Source organism: Hesperophylax consimilis, chromosome 8 (genome assembly GCF_061612785.1).
Source record: "Hesperophylax consimilis isolate HC1 chromosome 8, BYU_Hcon_1.0, whole genome shotgun sequence".
In the NCBI taxonomy this organism is placed as follows: domain Eukaryota; kingdom Metazoa; phylum Arthropoda; class Insecta; order Trichoptera; family Limnephilidae; genus Hesperophylax; species Hesperophylax consimilis.
Genome location: NC_142843.1, coordinates 20442750 through 20457343, shown reverse-complemented (window position 1 = coordinate 20457343; position 14594 = coordinate 20442750). Strand labels below are relative to the sequence as shown.

Below are 14594 nucleotides of genomic sequence, written 5' to 3'. Positions count from 1 at the left end.
TGAAGAATTTCTTTTTTGGAAAAATGGGGGAATTGTTGAAACCACTGTTTTGATGGGATAGTCCTTTGTATTGAGGCATAGCAGGCTCCCTTGGATGTATTATGCGAAGTGTAATTTGTAATTTGTAAATTTTATTGCTATATCTATAATGTGTGATTTTTAATTTAGCAATATATCATGTCCCACTCGTATATATAATAATGTAGATATAATCGAAAACAATATTTTATAGATTAAAATTAATATAATACGCTATTAAGGCTTTTGTGATTTTTTTTTATTTGATTTAACTTACATTATATTTATTAATTATACACATAGATATTTAATTAATGAAAAGACAGGGTTATAAAGTGTAACAACAACAAGAATATTATTTTGAACAACATGTATGAATATGCAGTTTGGTAGAACTGCACAGTTTAAACTATAATATTGTATTAAAATACAGCCATTTGATTAACACCGAGATAATAGCAGGAAAAACAAGATTAATATGAGTTCTTAGCCTAAATTATATTTAGTTTATTGAATGAGAATATTTTAAATATAATGTCGATTCTAATAAAATTGATATTCAACATTCAAAATACACACATTTCAAGGGGTTATCTTAATATTATATAAAATTAATAGAAAACATAATATATATTTATTTGAAATAACTTATAAAAAATCAGAAAAAATATTTTTCGTTTTAATATAATATTTGTAAAAAATACAGGAATTGCTGAATACATAATTTAACAATAAAGGTTCTCATATAATAAGGCTCTTAATTTAATATTTATTTATGTGCTAAATAAAGACATGCATTAATATAGCTAGTTAAATCACAATATTTGACGAAAATATTGCGTGTGATATGTAACGGGCGGCGGGCACACCCAGATCGATATGTTTGTATGAAGTGGTTCGTTCTACTGCCGCTAGGGCACCGTGGAAAGGTAGAAACCGATAAACTAAATACAATTCTAAACATGTTCAATACGATGAATCTGCCATTTAATGGTTCGAATCTTCGCTCAAGACATGCTTTCAGATCCACGTGATATGTGATCCAATATGTAAATTATTAGTTTAATATTAATATTACACGCAAAATAAACACCATGTTAAATGCTCTCAGTTTTAACGCAATCCAACGACTTAATTAATATTAAAACCACCATATTTTAAAATATTTAACATCATAAAATGTTAAAATTCGTTAACATGTACGACATGGGAATTATATTTTAAAATATTAGATTTTTTTACTCTACATAAGTGGAATATTCATATTTTGCATGCATATCTGACTACTATTAAATATTCAAGAAAAAACTAGATTATGCAAGTATTTTAACATTTAGTATGTGCTTAAAGTAACTTTATTTTAAGCATATCTCTAAAGAAATAAACGAGAAATCTGGAACAAAATAAGCTATGCCTGAAACTATGTACTTAAAATCTTAATGATTTTTTTGTGATAATTAACTTTCAAATAAAAATAACTAAATATTTATTTGTCGATAAATTCAGTGAAAAATAATGTGCTGGACACAATAATATTAATCTTTAATACCTAACTAATAAACACGTTTTAAATTTTACACAACTGTTAAACAATCATTCATTAATCAGTTACGTAAAATTTAAAACATCTTTATTAGTAAGGGGTAGATGTTTAACTGTAACAAGTGAAGTGCATTATTGCAATAAGCGAATACATTCAAGTTTATTTAAGAATAGATTATATCCTAGAGTAAATATGTTTACTTAATTTAACCCGCTAATGATATGACTGCGATATGATACGATACGATATATCAATATGTTATTTGCATATTATATTACTAATATAAAGGTTTGGTATACGATTAACAAATAGATGCATTCAATATATAACTATGTAGGTTTTTCGAAAAATTACATTTGATTATATATGTAGTTAGGTGTATGAATATTACTAGAATAATAATATGTATATCAGACACCCACGTGATATGTATCGACTCCCCCTGTATATATTTTCAATTTCATTCAGTTATTCAGGGATATTAATATTTAAATTAAACACCCTGTCTTTGTATTTTTTGTTTGATTGTTCTTGATTATCATGATCAATTTTATCAAGGGATAAATTATTATCCTATTTTCATAACGACATTTTTTGAAAATGCATATAATATGTTAAAAATATGATTTTGTAAAGGTTTACGAAATTTTCCGGATCTTGGAATAAATTTGAATAGATGAACAGTATACCTAGTTTAAAAAACATGTTCGTTTTATACCTTAAGCGATTGCAAGACGCCGTTCCTTTTATAAAATTAAGTGAATTACGTGAAAAAGTTTAATAAAATAGATATTTTATCAAAGTACATAGTTTGAAGTTAACGGGACAAATACTTATATAAAGAGTTGGTCATGTAGTCCATCGTTCCTGACACTTGAACAAAAGACTAGCATGACTAATCCCTTATATTTACTTTTCCCACCCTTTATAATTCGGTAATCAAATATATGAAGGAGGAAGATTTTGTTAAAGACTTAAAGTATGCTGCACTTCTAAATACATTATGTTTTTGCTGATTTTGTTGACGACTTAAAGTATTCTGCACTTCTAATTATATATGTTTTTACGATTTTACTGATTTTGTTGATGACTTGAAGTATGTTTCGCTTCCAATTATACATGTTTTTACTATTTCACTGATTTTTTTGATGACTTAAAGTATGCTGCACTCACAATTATATATTCTTTTACGATTATACTGATTTTGTTGATGACTTAAAGTATGCTGCATTTTCAATTTTAGGTGCTTTTAAGATTTTACTGAATTTTCATCAGAGCAAAATTAATGCACATTTTCAGAATGAGACATGTTTTGTCTTATAAAAGCGGTTCGTTTGCATAACATTGTATAATTTTTCTTAGTTTCTATGCTTTTTCTCATAATCCGTAGATTAGTATATCTGAAGATTAGAATTATAACTGTATGTGAAGAAAACATAAATATTCATCTGCATTTCCTTGATTAACATTTTCTCATCTTACATCGAAAGTATTCAAGTGTTATAAAGACTCTTGTGTATAATTAACCATTCCATTTAACTAGAACTCGTGTTGTCTCTGTCTCATTTGCTTATATGCCCCTCATTTCTATGTACAACAATTTTCAAAAATTCATATTTTTATATAAAAATTCTAAAATCGACATTACTCTATGCATTCCACAATCCATACAATTCAGAAAATAGGTATCAATTGAGTATTTCAGTTAATCTCTTATAATCAATTTCAATGATTTGATAATATACTTTTTGAGATTCATATGAAAGGTTAATATTTTTGTTGATATGTAATGATATTGATAATTTTATTGAAGGCAATATACAATTACAAATACAAATAATCTGACGCAAATATCATCCAATGCCCGAATTTACTTATATTTTAATAAAATTGAACTTTTAAGCTTCTATTATTTACCATGAACGATTAGGTAGTGTTTAATATTCATTATTTCAGAGATAATTTTACAGTTCACAGTCTACTCAACATAGCCAACCCGTGTATATAGTTTGAAAGATATATTTTATTTAATAAATTAAGACAAATATTTTTCTTACTTCACACGAGCAAATTACATAATCGTTTCCAATAAATCCTTAAAATTCTGCTAAACACTCTGCAAAGAATCTTCTACTAGTCTAGTCCTTTATGTAAGTGCACAGTATGGCAAAGAATAATATGATGAATTCCACTGGCATTTATTTATCGATTGCGAATTAAAATGTTCAACTTCTTGATTAGCTCGAAGCCGCAATCCAAGTTTTAGAAAGAATTTGAATACAGTACTAGAAAAAAGGATTAAAAATCTCACTATTAAATGAATGGCTCAAACATTAGTAATGCAGCGCTTCTTAAAATACTACATAATATTTATAATGAACACGAGTTTTCCTTATGTTACCTATCGGATATAAAGCGCGATTCATTTTTGATAATCAAATTGGTGAAAAAATAATGTAATGGGGTCCGAACCATTGATTTTAATAAAATGTTGTTATTAATATACTGAGCACTCGTTCTCCCAATTTTCGCATTGAGATGGTTAGCCAAAGCATTGAAAAAATATTTTCATTAAAATTATATATCATTTAAAAATTAAATTGAGTGGAGTCTAGTTTTTTTTTTTAATTTAATAAATATTCTCTGCAACACTGAGCATTTATACAATCATGTTTCTGTCTAAGTTGGGTTGTATTTAGGTCCTGTCTCGATGGTGCTTATCCTAAGCATGCGGCAAAGCACGCCGCGGTGAGCGGCGGCGACAGCGGCGCGGCGAGGCACAGCGCGGCCAGAAGTGGTACAAGTGGGCGGGAGAGCAGGGCCGTAGCGGCCGAGACGCGGCCGGGGATGCGCTTGCCGACGCATGCCATGCGCTCCACTGGCATGCTCTGCACGCTGTATTCGCGGTGCTCGCTGGCCATTGTGCAAAGCGTGCGTTTTTTCTGCATCATCTCGTCGTCGCGGTCGCGCAGTCCACTCAGCCAGTCGCTGTACCAACGCAACTCGCAGTCGCATATCAGCGGGTTATCTGCAAAAAAATACATTTAAATAATTAAATTATACGTAACAATAATCTCTCGTAATCATGATTCAAACTTTTCAAATGAATCAATAATACTCCGATGGTCGTAAAATATTGCCAATAAGAGACATTTTGAATTTCAACAAGGCTTCACGAAATAGTAAAGGTCATTTCGAAGTCAAAAGGACATTAATGCATATATAGTGAGATTAATCTTGTTGAAATGCGGAATAAGAAATCTTTTCGGAAAATTGCGCGAATTTATTTCTACTTTTCAAATTCGCGGAAACAGTAGATGTGTCGTTCTAAACAAAGAACAAATTATTTTGTTTGCCTACCCGACTCAGTTGGTGTTAGGTATTTAAAATTCCGACCTAATCAATGGAACGAATTTACTATACTGAACCTAACCGTAGAGGAATATTACCAGTTATCACAATATCTACATCGGTGTATAATTATCGATATTGATTTTCGTTTAATTTGGTTCCTTTGTAAATTTAATATTTACTATTATTATGCATCAATACTGAAACTGCGACGAAAGGATAGAAAATTAATTTAATTTACCATATTTAACCTATCAAATTAGTAAGCAATGAAAAGGTTATTTCTTTCCTCTTTTCCTTTAAATTTCGACCTTAATTTCAGCACTAATCAATCTTAATCAACTTTGTTCCCGCGGGAACTCAAAAAGATCTAACCTTATCTACCCAAATTAAATAATATGTTGATAATAATATTCCAAAGCAAATTACAAAAAACATTATCCCGAATTTTGTACGACAAATTCTACATAATCTCTCAGCTCAGTAAAATTGAGAAAAATGAGATTTAAAAAAATGTGTTGTTTATTGTTTCGAAGAAAATATAACTTTTGCTTTTAGGTCATCATTCAGTGTCATTTTATTTTACGAAGCTTACTACGAAATACACATTTACGAAAAAAGCTTTGATTGAGTTATTCATGTTTATGAAAGTATCTGGTGGTTTTAATTAATAGATAACTTTTTCAACATTTTAATTTAATAGAATAAATTGGACCTATTATTTCGAAATTATTTCCTAAATACAAAAGCGTAAGTTGTACATAAAATACAGTTGATTATATTTTCGACAAAACTAATCGGTCACTTTAATGCAGTGTAATCTACCCATTGATCTGACGTGTACAGCGAAGTGCAGAATGCATTGAATAGTACCCTTTTGACATTTGTACTGAAAAAGTGAAAATGCCTTGACAGCATACCTGCTCTAACGGATATCACTCTTCTTTGTCTTTCCATATCCTCGATGTCTTTCAGGTCGTCCTGAGGGCGGGCTGCTTGAATCGTCGGAGATTGAAACACGCACGTGAGTCATCTTATTAATCCTCATGAATTAGACACATAATCTCTTAGATATCACCATGTTTATAAATTTGTTTAGACTAGTTTCTAGACTGGCGCTCAGTGGTGATGTCTTATTTTAAGCTGTTTAGTTATTACAATTTTTACATTTTGTAACGTAGATTGTCACCATATATTATATTAAACTCACTGTATTCTGGTAATATGCTCCACCATAGCTTGCAGCAATAAGGGGAATTGAAATGAAGACTCAGAATATCAATTGTGGTATAATAATATGAATGAATATTTAATTTAAACTTTAAATACAAGAGCAAGACTAAAACTTAGAAAATCAGGGGTGGTTGGCTATTTGATAGCACAACGTAATTTGAACTCGGCCACGACATTTACTCGTAAAAATTATAATAACTAAACAGCTTAAAATAAGACATCACCACTGAGCGCCAGTCTAGAAACTAGTCTAAACGAATTTATAAACATGGTGATATCTAAGAGATTATGTGTCTAATTCATGAGGATTAATAAGATGTCTCACGTGCGTGTATCAATCTCCGACGATTCAAGTAGCCCGCCCTCAGGTGTCCGTTTCCCACTCGCCTCGAAAACCAACTGCCGGCTTCTCTGGAATTCAACGCCTAGCTTATTTGAGTCCTCCGAGTGGCAGCTGTAATTCCATGTCAACGCGTGTCTAGAAGTCTTGGTATGTCAGCGGATGGTTCCTACCGCTACACACTGCGGTCGAGAGTCAAATTGGTCGGAAGTTATTGATCAAGGATGGATCAAGTTATAATTTGTCTCATTTGGCCATATTGTGTAATTTAGCAGACGTTAAGCGATGAATTTTCAATTTAGTAATACGTTTGCACAAGAAATGCTTTTTCTCTCTTGTTTGACGTATTTAAAAAAAATTTGAACTTAATGATGTAGGTATTATATATGTGGGGGGTTAGAGCAGTTGCGAACATCGGGTAACTTTGAACGATTGAGTTCTAGAACGCTATTGTTCGCCATTAACCCGTACACTTCGGGTAATTTCAAAGGGCAAGCATTTTGTTTTTCATTTAGAATTCGTTTAGGAATCGTTAATATTCATAATATTTTTATATAGTCTTAAAAAATAATTTTATATTACAATTTGAGGTTTTACTCACTAAGTTATTCCAAAAACTAAATATTTTGTTTTTCGTTCAATTATCTGTTTTCTGAAAAAATATTGTAATATGTTATTTAGCTCGGAGATTGTTGCAAATTAGTTTTCATTAACGATGTTTTCTTCAGTTTTTTTTTCGATTTCCCTTTAGATGTTCTAATATTTTTCAACTGGTCACAACCAGTTGAAAATATTAAAAAACATATATATATTGTATATAAATAGGTATATATATCTCAAAACAGGTCCGTTAGAGTGAGAAACTCAAGTGACTGAGTGACTCCAATACAATAATACTAATTTAATCATTATAAAAATACCTGAATTATTTGTAAAGTGATCATTATAATTGATGAGTATGGTTCTATCAAAAACTGCAGGAAGTCAATTATTATTTAATGCCGCTACTAGAATATAGCGAAAACGAACATGTATCTAAACCAGTCAGTTATTGATCCTTCAAATACTGTTATCGGAACTAATTGGAAGGTCTAATGATGCGCTATTGCTGACACCACTTTTACAGAAGTAAATTATCTTAATTGCTCTGTTGTTAACGCGTTAACCAGGTAATTCAATGCTTCAATTGTAGGATTGATGTTATGTCACAATAAGGTTCGTTTTAATACCGAAATTGTGGCTGATAGGTTGACATCCATCTTACTCACGCAACAATTAATGTCGTTGTAGCGTGGGGGGTTGTTACATAAGTATTAGTTTCATCAATAAATAGAATCTAGTTTCGTTGATCGGGTTCGGTTAAAATTATAAGCAATTATTGTAGCAAAAGTGATAAGTGACAGTAAAAATTTAGATTCTTCATGTGATAGATCCGTTGGAAATGGATAACATCCATTGCTTAACAATGGATAACATCCATTCACCCCCCATACACACAAGCCTTGCTTATTTATGGGGTACATCAAATACTTATATTATATTATGTAATTTAAAACGGTATTATATTGTGTAATGTGAATTTATTTTTTTCTTCTTTTTTTTTAATAAAAAAAAATTGGTATTGTAAGATAGGTAATGTAAATTATGTAATTGATTCAGCCAATTTTGGTACCATATGATATTGTTATGTTCTATCCAACTGTAAAAATAATATTTTAATAGGCGCCGATAATTTTTTTTTCTTTCCTTTTATTCGTGAAATATATCTGTATACAGTTTTTTACATGCTTTTCGACTACCGCACTAGACACATGCCCGTATTATGGTAGTCGAACTTTGTATATAATTATATAAATGTAAGACATGTTTATTTGTTAATATATTATTTTGTTAAATGCAATGTATTTGTGAAATATGTAATACTTAAACTTAATACTTTTATGTTTCGGAACTAAAACTGTAACTGAAATCACAGCTTTTTTTTCATATGTGAATACCGCACAAGATTCCCAACTGGGGATGCTATGTGCTCAATAATTTGGAGCATATAGCATCCCCAATTGGGGTATGTTGTAAGGCTGAAGGTAGTGGATGGGAAAAATATGGAGAAGCAGAGAGTGGAGAAGTACCTGGCTATTCAGTTCTAATCACCAAACACACTATAACCATTTCAAGCAACGTTTCAATTCTGAATCCTGTTTCTTACTAGCAGTTGTAACTGATTTCGCACAGTATTCTAGTTTCAATAAGTTCTCATTATTTATTTATTTTTTTAAGTGATATGGAAAAAAAAGTAACGTAGAGTCTTATTTTTGTTGGGACAGCGGATATTTATAGGCTCAATAGCTCACTGTGGAAATATTTTTAGAACATCACTAATCGAAAGGTTTAAATGTATCAGAAATTCTATTTCAACTGATATAGTTAAAAAATATGTTGTAGGTAGAGCAGGCTAAAAATTAGTTAAAAATAATAGTTGATTTTCCTAAAACTGATCCGTAGGTATACATATGTACGAAATGATGTTACTTGTATAAAACGATCCGTAGTATGAAACGACGTGAAATGTATACAACTGATCCGTAGATATACATATGTAAGAAACGATGTGACGCGTATAAAAAATCAAGATTTATTGAATTATAATTATTCTCAATTGCAACCCCCACTTTAGCCTAGAGTGCGATAAATTTTATTGTAAAGAACAGTCACGCTGGATTTAAAATAATTTAATATCAAAAGTGTAATGGAGCCTTCTCAGTAATAAATCTTTCCCATGCGTAAATCAAATGAATGTAGGAATATTCCTTTTACTTTTTGTTGGAATATTAGACGGAATAATATTACTAAATGATTTATCTGTTCAAGTATCAACTGTGCCACGAAAAATCATACTACAGCATATACATTATTCTGACGGGAACATAATGATATTATTTCAAGTAAGAAGTTATTTAATTTGAAGCAACAACAATTTAATAATATATTCGAAAAATTTGAAGCTTTTTCCAATTTGTACACACTTTTTTTCCACTTATATTTACCATAAGAGGAATTTTTTTTTTGAATTTTTGGAATTCCATCACAAACATAAATAACAATAATTTGAATAAAAAGTTCCTTGATAAGATTATTTAAAGCAACGTATACAAGGTATTCAGCACAAATATTTGAGCTAAATTTAGTCAATTTAATTAAATTTGAATATATTGTGTAACAGGAAGAATATATTTTTACAAAACGTGTCATTTAGATCGCATTGGTCGTCTTTAGTGTAAAAATGAAAGACGTCAACCTTGGTATTTATTTTTAAAAGGGACGTATACATTATTAGTCTTCATGAACCTATAAACTTAAGGTTTAATTTGCATCAGCCCAATCATAATGGAATATGATTGAGCTGATGCAATAATGGGCTAGGGAGGATCATATAAAACCAACTAAGTCCCACTGCAAATATGAGATAGAAGAAGACTCATTAAAATTATTCTAAAAAAACCAGATTATTCAACATTTGAATTATTCTATAAAAAAAGTTCATTACTCAGTTCATTAAATCCACAAAGATAAGTTATTAATAGAGTCACTAAGCACCAGACCGAGAACAACGGGACAAATAATAATCCTAAGCTCAATAAAAATAAACGGCACACACCATTACACTTACTGCCATTAAAAGTTTTAACCCTTGGGATCCGAACAACTATGAGTTCATTGAAATTATGACTACCTTCAGTTGCACTGCCAAATGCATTGTGTAGAGCAGTGTGTCCATGAAAATTCCCAAGAAAAACGGTGACATTGTAGACGCCTGTCATTTTTTTATAATATAATTATCAATATTATATTTAACTTTGAGATATTTACCAAATATTACCGGTCTTCTAAGGGTTAAGAAAATCCCTAAAGAAATACAAGCTGAAATAATTATGATTTTTTTAAGACTAAACTAAAAAATATACTTTACCTAAAACTAATTTGATTGTGTGGTTAAAACATTGCATGTATTTGATAAAAAAAATTATTTTCGTTAAAATTATTTGTTCGTTAATTTGAATTTGTATGTATATTTTTGGTAGTATTTATTTATCATCTAATGTATAAAACTCATGATAATACTCCCTCCCTAAACACGACACATTCTCAATTAGTAGGGCATTAATTAACGTCAAGAATCATATATTTACAATAAGATTTTTTTTAACATTTAAAAATACGTTAACAGTACTATTAAAAAAAAAATTGGAAATGTATAGCCGATGGACGGTGAAATGATTAACAAGAGAAAATATTTTTTGAGTCATAATTAAATCTCACAAATTGTGACGGAAAGTCGATGACTCCTGGAAATCAAGTGAATCAAATACTTGAGTCAAGTCACGTCAAAATTGGCAACAATAGAAGAGTGCGAATGAGATGATGAAATAATATGACTGAAGTAAAGAGCCAAGACAACGGTTGCATGGTGGCAACGATGCATTTTTCAAACCTACCACTACGGGAAAAAAGCGTTATGGTTGGTTACTTAGTTACATATAACTTAAGAGGATCGGCGATTAACTCACAAATAATTTTCAAAGACAGTCTGAAAGTAAGTTGCGTTTAATAGTGTTAAAGTTATTTGAATGTTACATCGATTACCACCATATAGCAATAAAGTATGAATGCCAAGCTCGGCGTTGAGAAACGTGCCAGTGAAGTAGCAATAATAGGTTCAAAAAGGTACTGTCCATTCCACATGGTTATCGCAGAATTAAAAGTATTGGACACATAAATTATGCCTACCACCGTGACCACATTTTCTTGGTGAGTATAAACTAGCGCAGGCCCGTGAAGAAGCACGGGATATTATCATTTGTAAAGCGCTTACTTATCACCGGTAAGGGTTGTGAAAGTATAATTGAGAAAATCAATGGTGATCTTAATAGTGGGTGCAAATGGCTGAAAATTAAAAAAAACTTAAACACCTTGAAAACAATGTACATGATCGTTGGTAAACTAAAGTACAATGAGCGTCATCTAGTAATAATGGATGGTGAAATCTTGAAATAGGTTAAAAAGATAAAGTACAATTTTATTGCCAAAAAAATGGCTTAGAAGGCATCTTTCATTGGAAGAGTTAGGAAAAACTTCGATGAAGAGATTAGCTTACTAATTTCCAAAAAAAAATTGCACAACACATAGACTCCATTTTAAAAATCTCCAAAAATCCAGAATAGAGCAATGAGACTAATTTCAAAGGAGAGTAAATATAAAGCAGTAAAGAAAATGCTTAAGAAATTACAGTTTGGTGTTAAGTATTTTCCATACAGTTTTTTATTTATCTACAAAGATTTTTTTATCAATTTACTACCAACTTACTTTAGAGACAATTTACATTGTAATGAAGACTTCTACATACACCATACAAAACAGAAATGTTTACTATATAAAAATCTAGATATATATAGTTTAGTTCCAAATGAAAATAAAAATGTACCTTTGTTTATATTAGACCACATGAAGTGCATCTATTTTAATAAATAAAAAAAAGATAATTCCAATTTTACATTAAAATATTAAAGCGTAAATGTAAAATATAAATATAATATGTAAATGTATGTGTGTAAAAATATTATAGGTAGGTACCTAATTTATCGTTGTTTGAATTATTTTACACTATTAGTTCCAATTTTGAAAATGACACTAAAATGCAAAAGTAAATTTGATTTTATTGAACGTGAAAAATTTCACACAGAACTGACTAACGTATAGCACAGATAACCGAAATTAGTATTTTTGATACTGATGTTCAAGTCATTTCAAAATCCAATGTTCTCTTTTATCTGAACCAAATAATATCTAGTTATCTATTTTACCTATTGTTTAGTGACTATTTTCGACGAGTAATTATTTATTAGGCTTATTTCTAGTATTTATATATTTTTTGAAGTTCTCTTTTTCACTGGGTACGACTTACCCATAATGTCCACCACTCGCAATGTATCAACAATCGGCTCCATAATTTCCTCTGGGATGTGTGTAAGCTTGTTGTTCTGCAGATTGAGGGTCTCCAGAGAATTGAGGTTTTCAAAACCCATAGCTGGCAGGACCTTGATGCTGTAATCAAATTCATACCAAAAATTATTTCAAAACCCTTCATCTGAATAACTTATGATGTTTTGACACAGTGGGTGTAATTTCTCTCCCCCGTGCAATTTAAAATTAAAACATTGGTAAATATTCGGAATCGCTGGACAAGGGTTATATGAAATATTTATATATAAAACCTTCTGATTTACCTTAATTTACTATAAAAGGAATCTGATTGCATTTGGGATATTTTTAATTTTAGCATTTTAATATTTAATTACGTAAATCGAAGATTCACTTTCGTTGTATGGGATGACAGCTGGAATGGTTTCTGTTGATAAAATTTTCTTTTGTTTGTATTCCTGATACGAGTAGCTTGAATTTGAATCATTTCAGAATGCAAATTCTAGTTAGGTACTGTTTTGGCCAAACTCAAAAAATAAAATATTTTTATGTTACTTAAAAAACATATATTTAGTTATTATTATAATTATTGTTTTATTTAACCTAAACTATAGTAACCTAACCTATAATAATCAAACCTAAACTAAACTAACCTATATCATAACCTAACCCAAAATAATCCAACCTAACCTAACCTATAATAATCCAACCTAAACTAACCTAACCTATGTCCTCATAATAATCCAACCTAACCTGTAATAATCCAACCTAACCTAACCTAAAATAATCCAACCTAACCTAACCTATAATAATCCAACCTAACCTAACCTATAATAATCCAACCTAAACTAACCTAACCTATGTCCTAATAATAATCCAACCTAACCTATAATAATCGAACCTAACCTAACCTAAAATAATCCAACCTAACCTAACCTATAATAATCCAACCTAACCGAACCTATAATAATCCAACCTAACCTAACCTATAATAATCCAACCTAAACTAACCTAACCTATGTCCTAATAATAATCCAACCTAACCTATAATAATCCAACCTAACCTAACCTAAAATAATCCAACCTAACCTAACCTATAATAATCCAACCTAACCTAACCTATAATAATCCAACCTAACTTAACCTATAAATGTTGGGGAACCTTTAATAACGCCTGCTCGCGTCCCCTTTAGAGTTATATCCCAGTTTTCAAGTAGTTTGTGGGCTACGCTAGGTTTGTATAGACTGGTTTGTGATTTCATTCTACCTAATCCAACCTAACCTAACCTAACCTAACCTATATCCTAATAATAATCCAACCTAACCTATAATAATCGAACCTAACCTACAATATTCTAACCTAACCTATAATAATCCAACCTAACCTATATCCTAATAATAATCATACCTAACCTATAATAATCCAACCTTACCTATAATATCCAATCTATCCTAACCTAAATCCTAATAATAAACCAACCTAACCTAAAATTATCCAACCTAACCTATAATAACATCACCTTTTTTAATTTTTCTATTTTATAAAACATACCTAAATATCTTTATTTTATTTTTCGAGTTTGGCTAAAATAGTACCTACCTAGTATTTGCACATGATAAAAAATATAGCCACTCGTATCAGGAATACAAACAAAAGAAAATTTTATCAACAGAAACCGTGATTGGTTTATTTATGCAGAAACCATTCCAGCGGTCATCCCATACAACGAGAGTGAATTTTCGATTTACGTAATTAAAAATTAAAATTAAAAATATCCCAAATGCAGTCAGATTCCTTTTATAGTAAATTAAGGTAAATCAGAAGGTTTTATATATAAATATTTCATATAACCCTTGTCCAGCGATTCCGAATAATTACCAAAACATTTAAGGCGCCCCTCTGAATTCTTATCATACATTGTTAAGAGAAACAGCTGCTCGGCCTTTTTCATACAAAAATTAAATTTATATTTGAAGCCTTAATACTTGACCAATTTGATTAATAAATCAAAGTTAAAACAAATACCTAGTACTTTATTTATTTGTGTTAAAATTTATAAAATTACCATTCAATAAATTGATTCTTTGTGATTTTAGAGGCTAGTTAAATTCAATATAATTTAATAAATTCAA

General features: G+C 30.2%; 1 protein-coding gene across 3 annotated transcripts in view; it reads right to left on the bottom strand.

The window, feature by feature from the left end:
* Window positions 1-350: 350 nt before the first annotated feature.
* LOC149421694 (uncharacterized) overlaps window positions 351-14594 on the bottom strand; it is a 253161-nt gene continuing 238917 nt past the window's right edge. For all 3 annotated transcript variants that reach the window (XM_089635019.1, XM_089635020.1, XM_089635018.1), the window contains 2 exons: window positions 12445-12584; window positions 351-4589 (listed from right to left, as the gene is read on the bottom strand). In XM_089635019.1, coding sequence (XP_089491145.1) covers window positions 4279-4589; window positions 12445-12584 — 451 coding nt within the window. In that variant the 3' untranslated portion in view covers window positions 351-4278. The remainder of the gene's footprint in view (window positions 4590-12444; window positions 12585-14594) is intronic.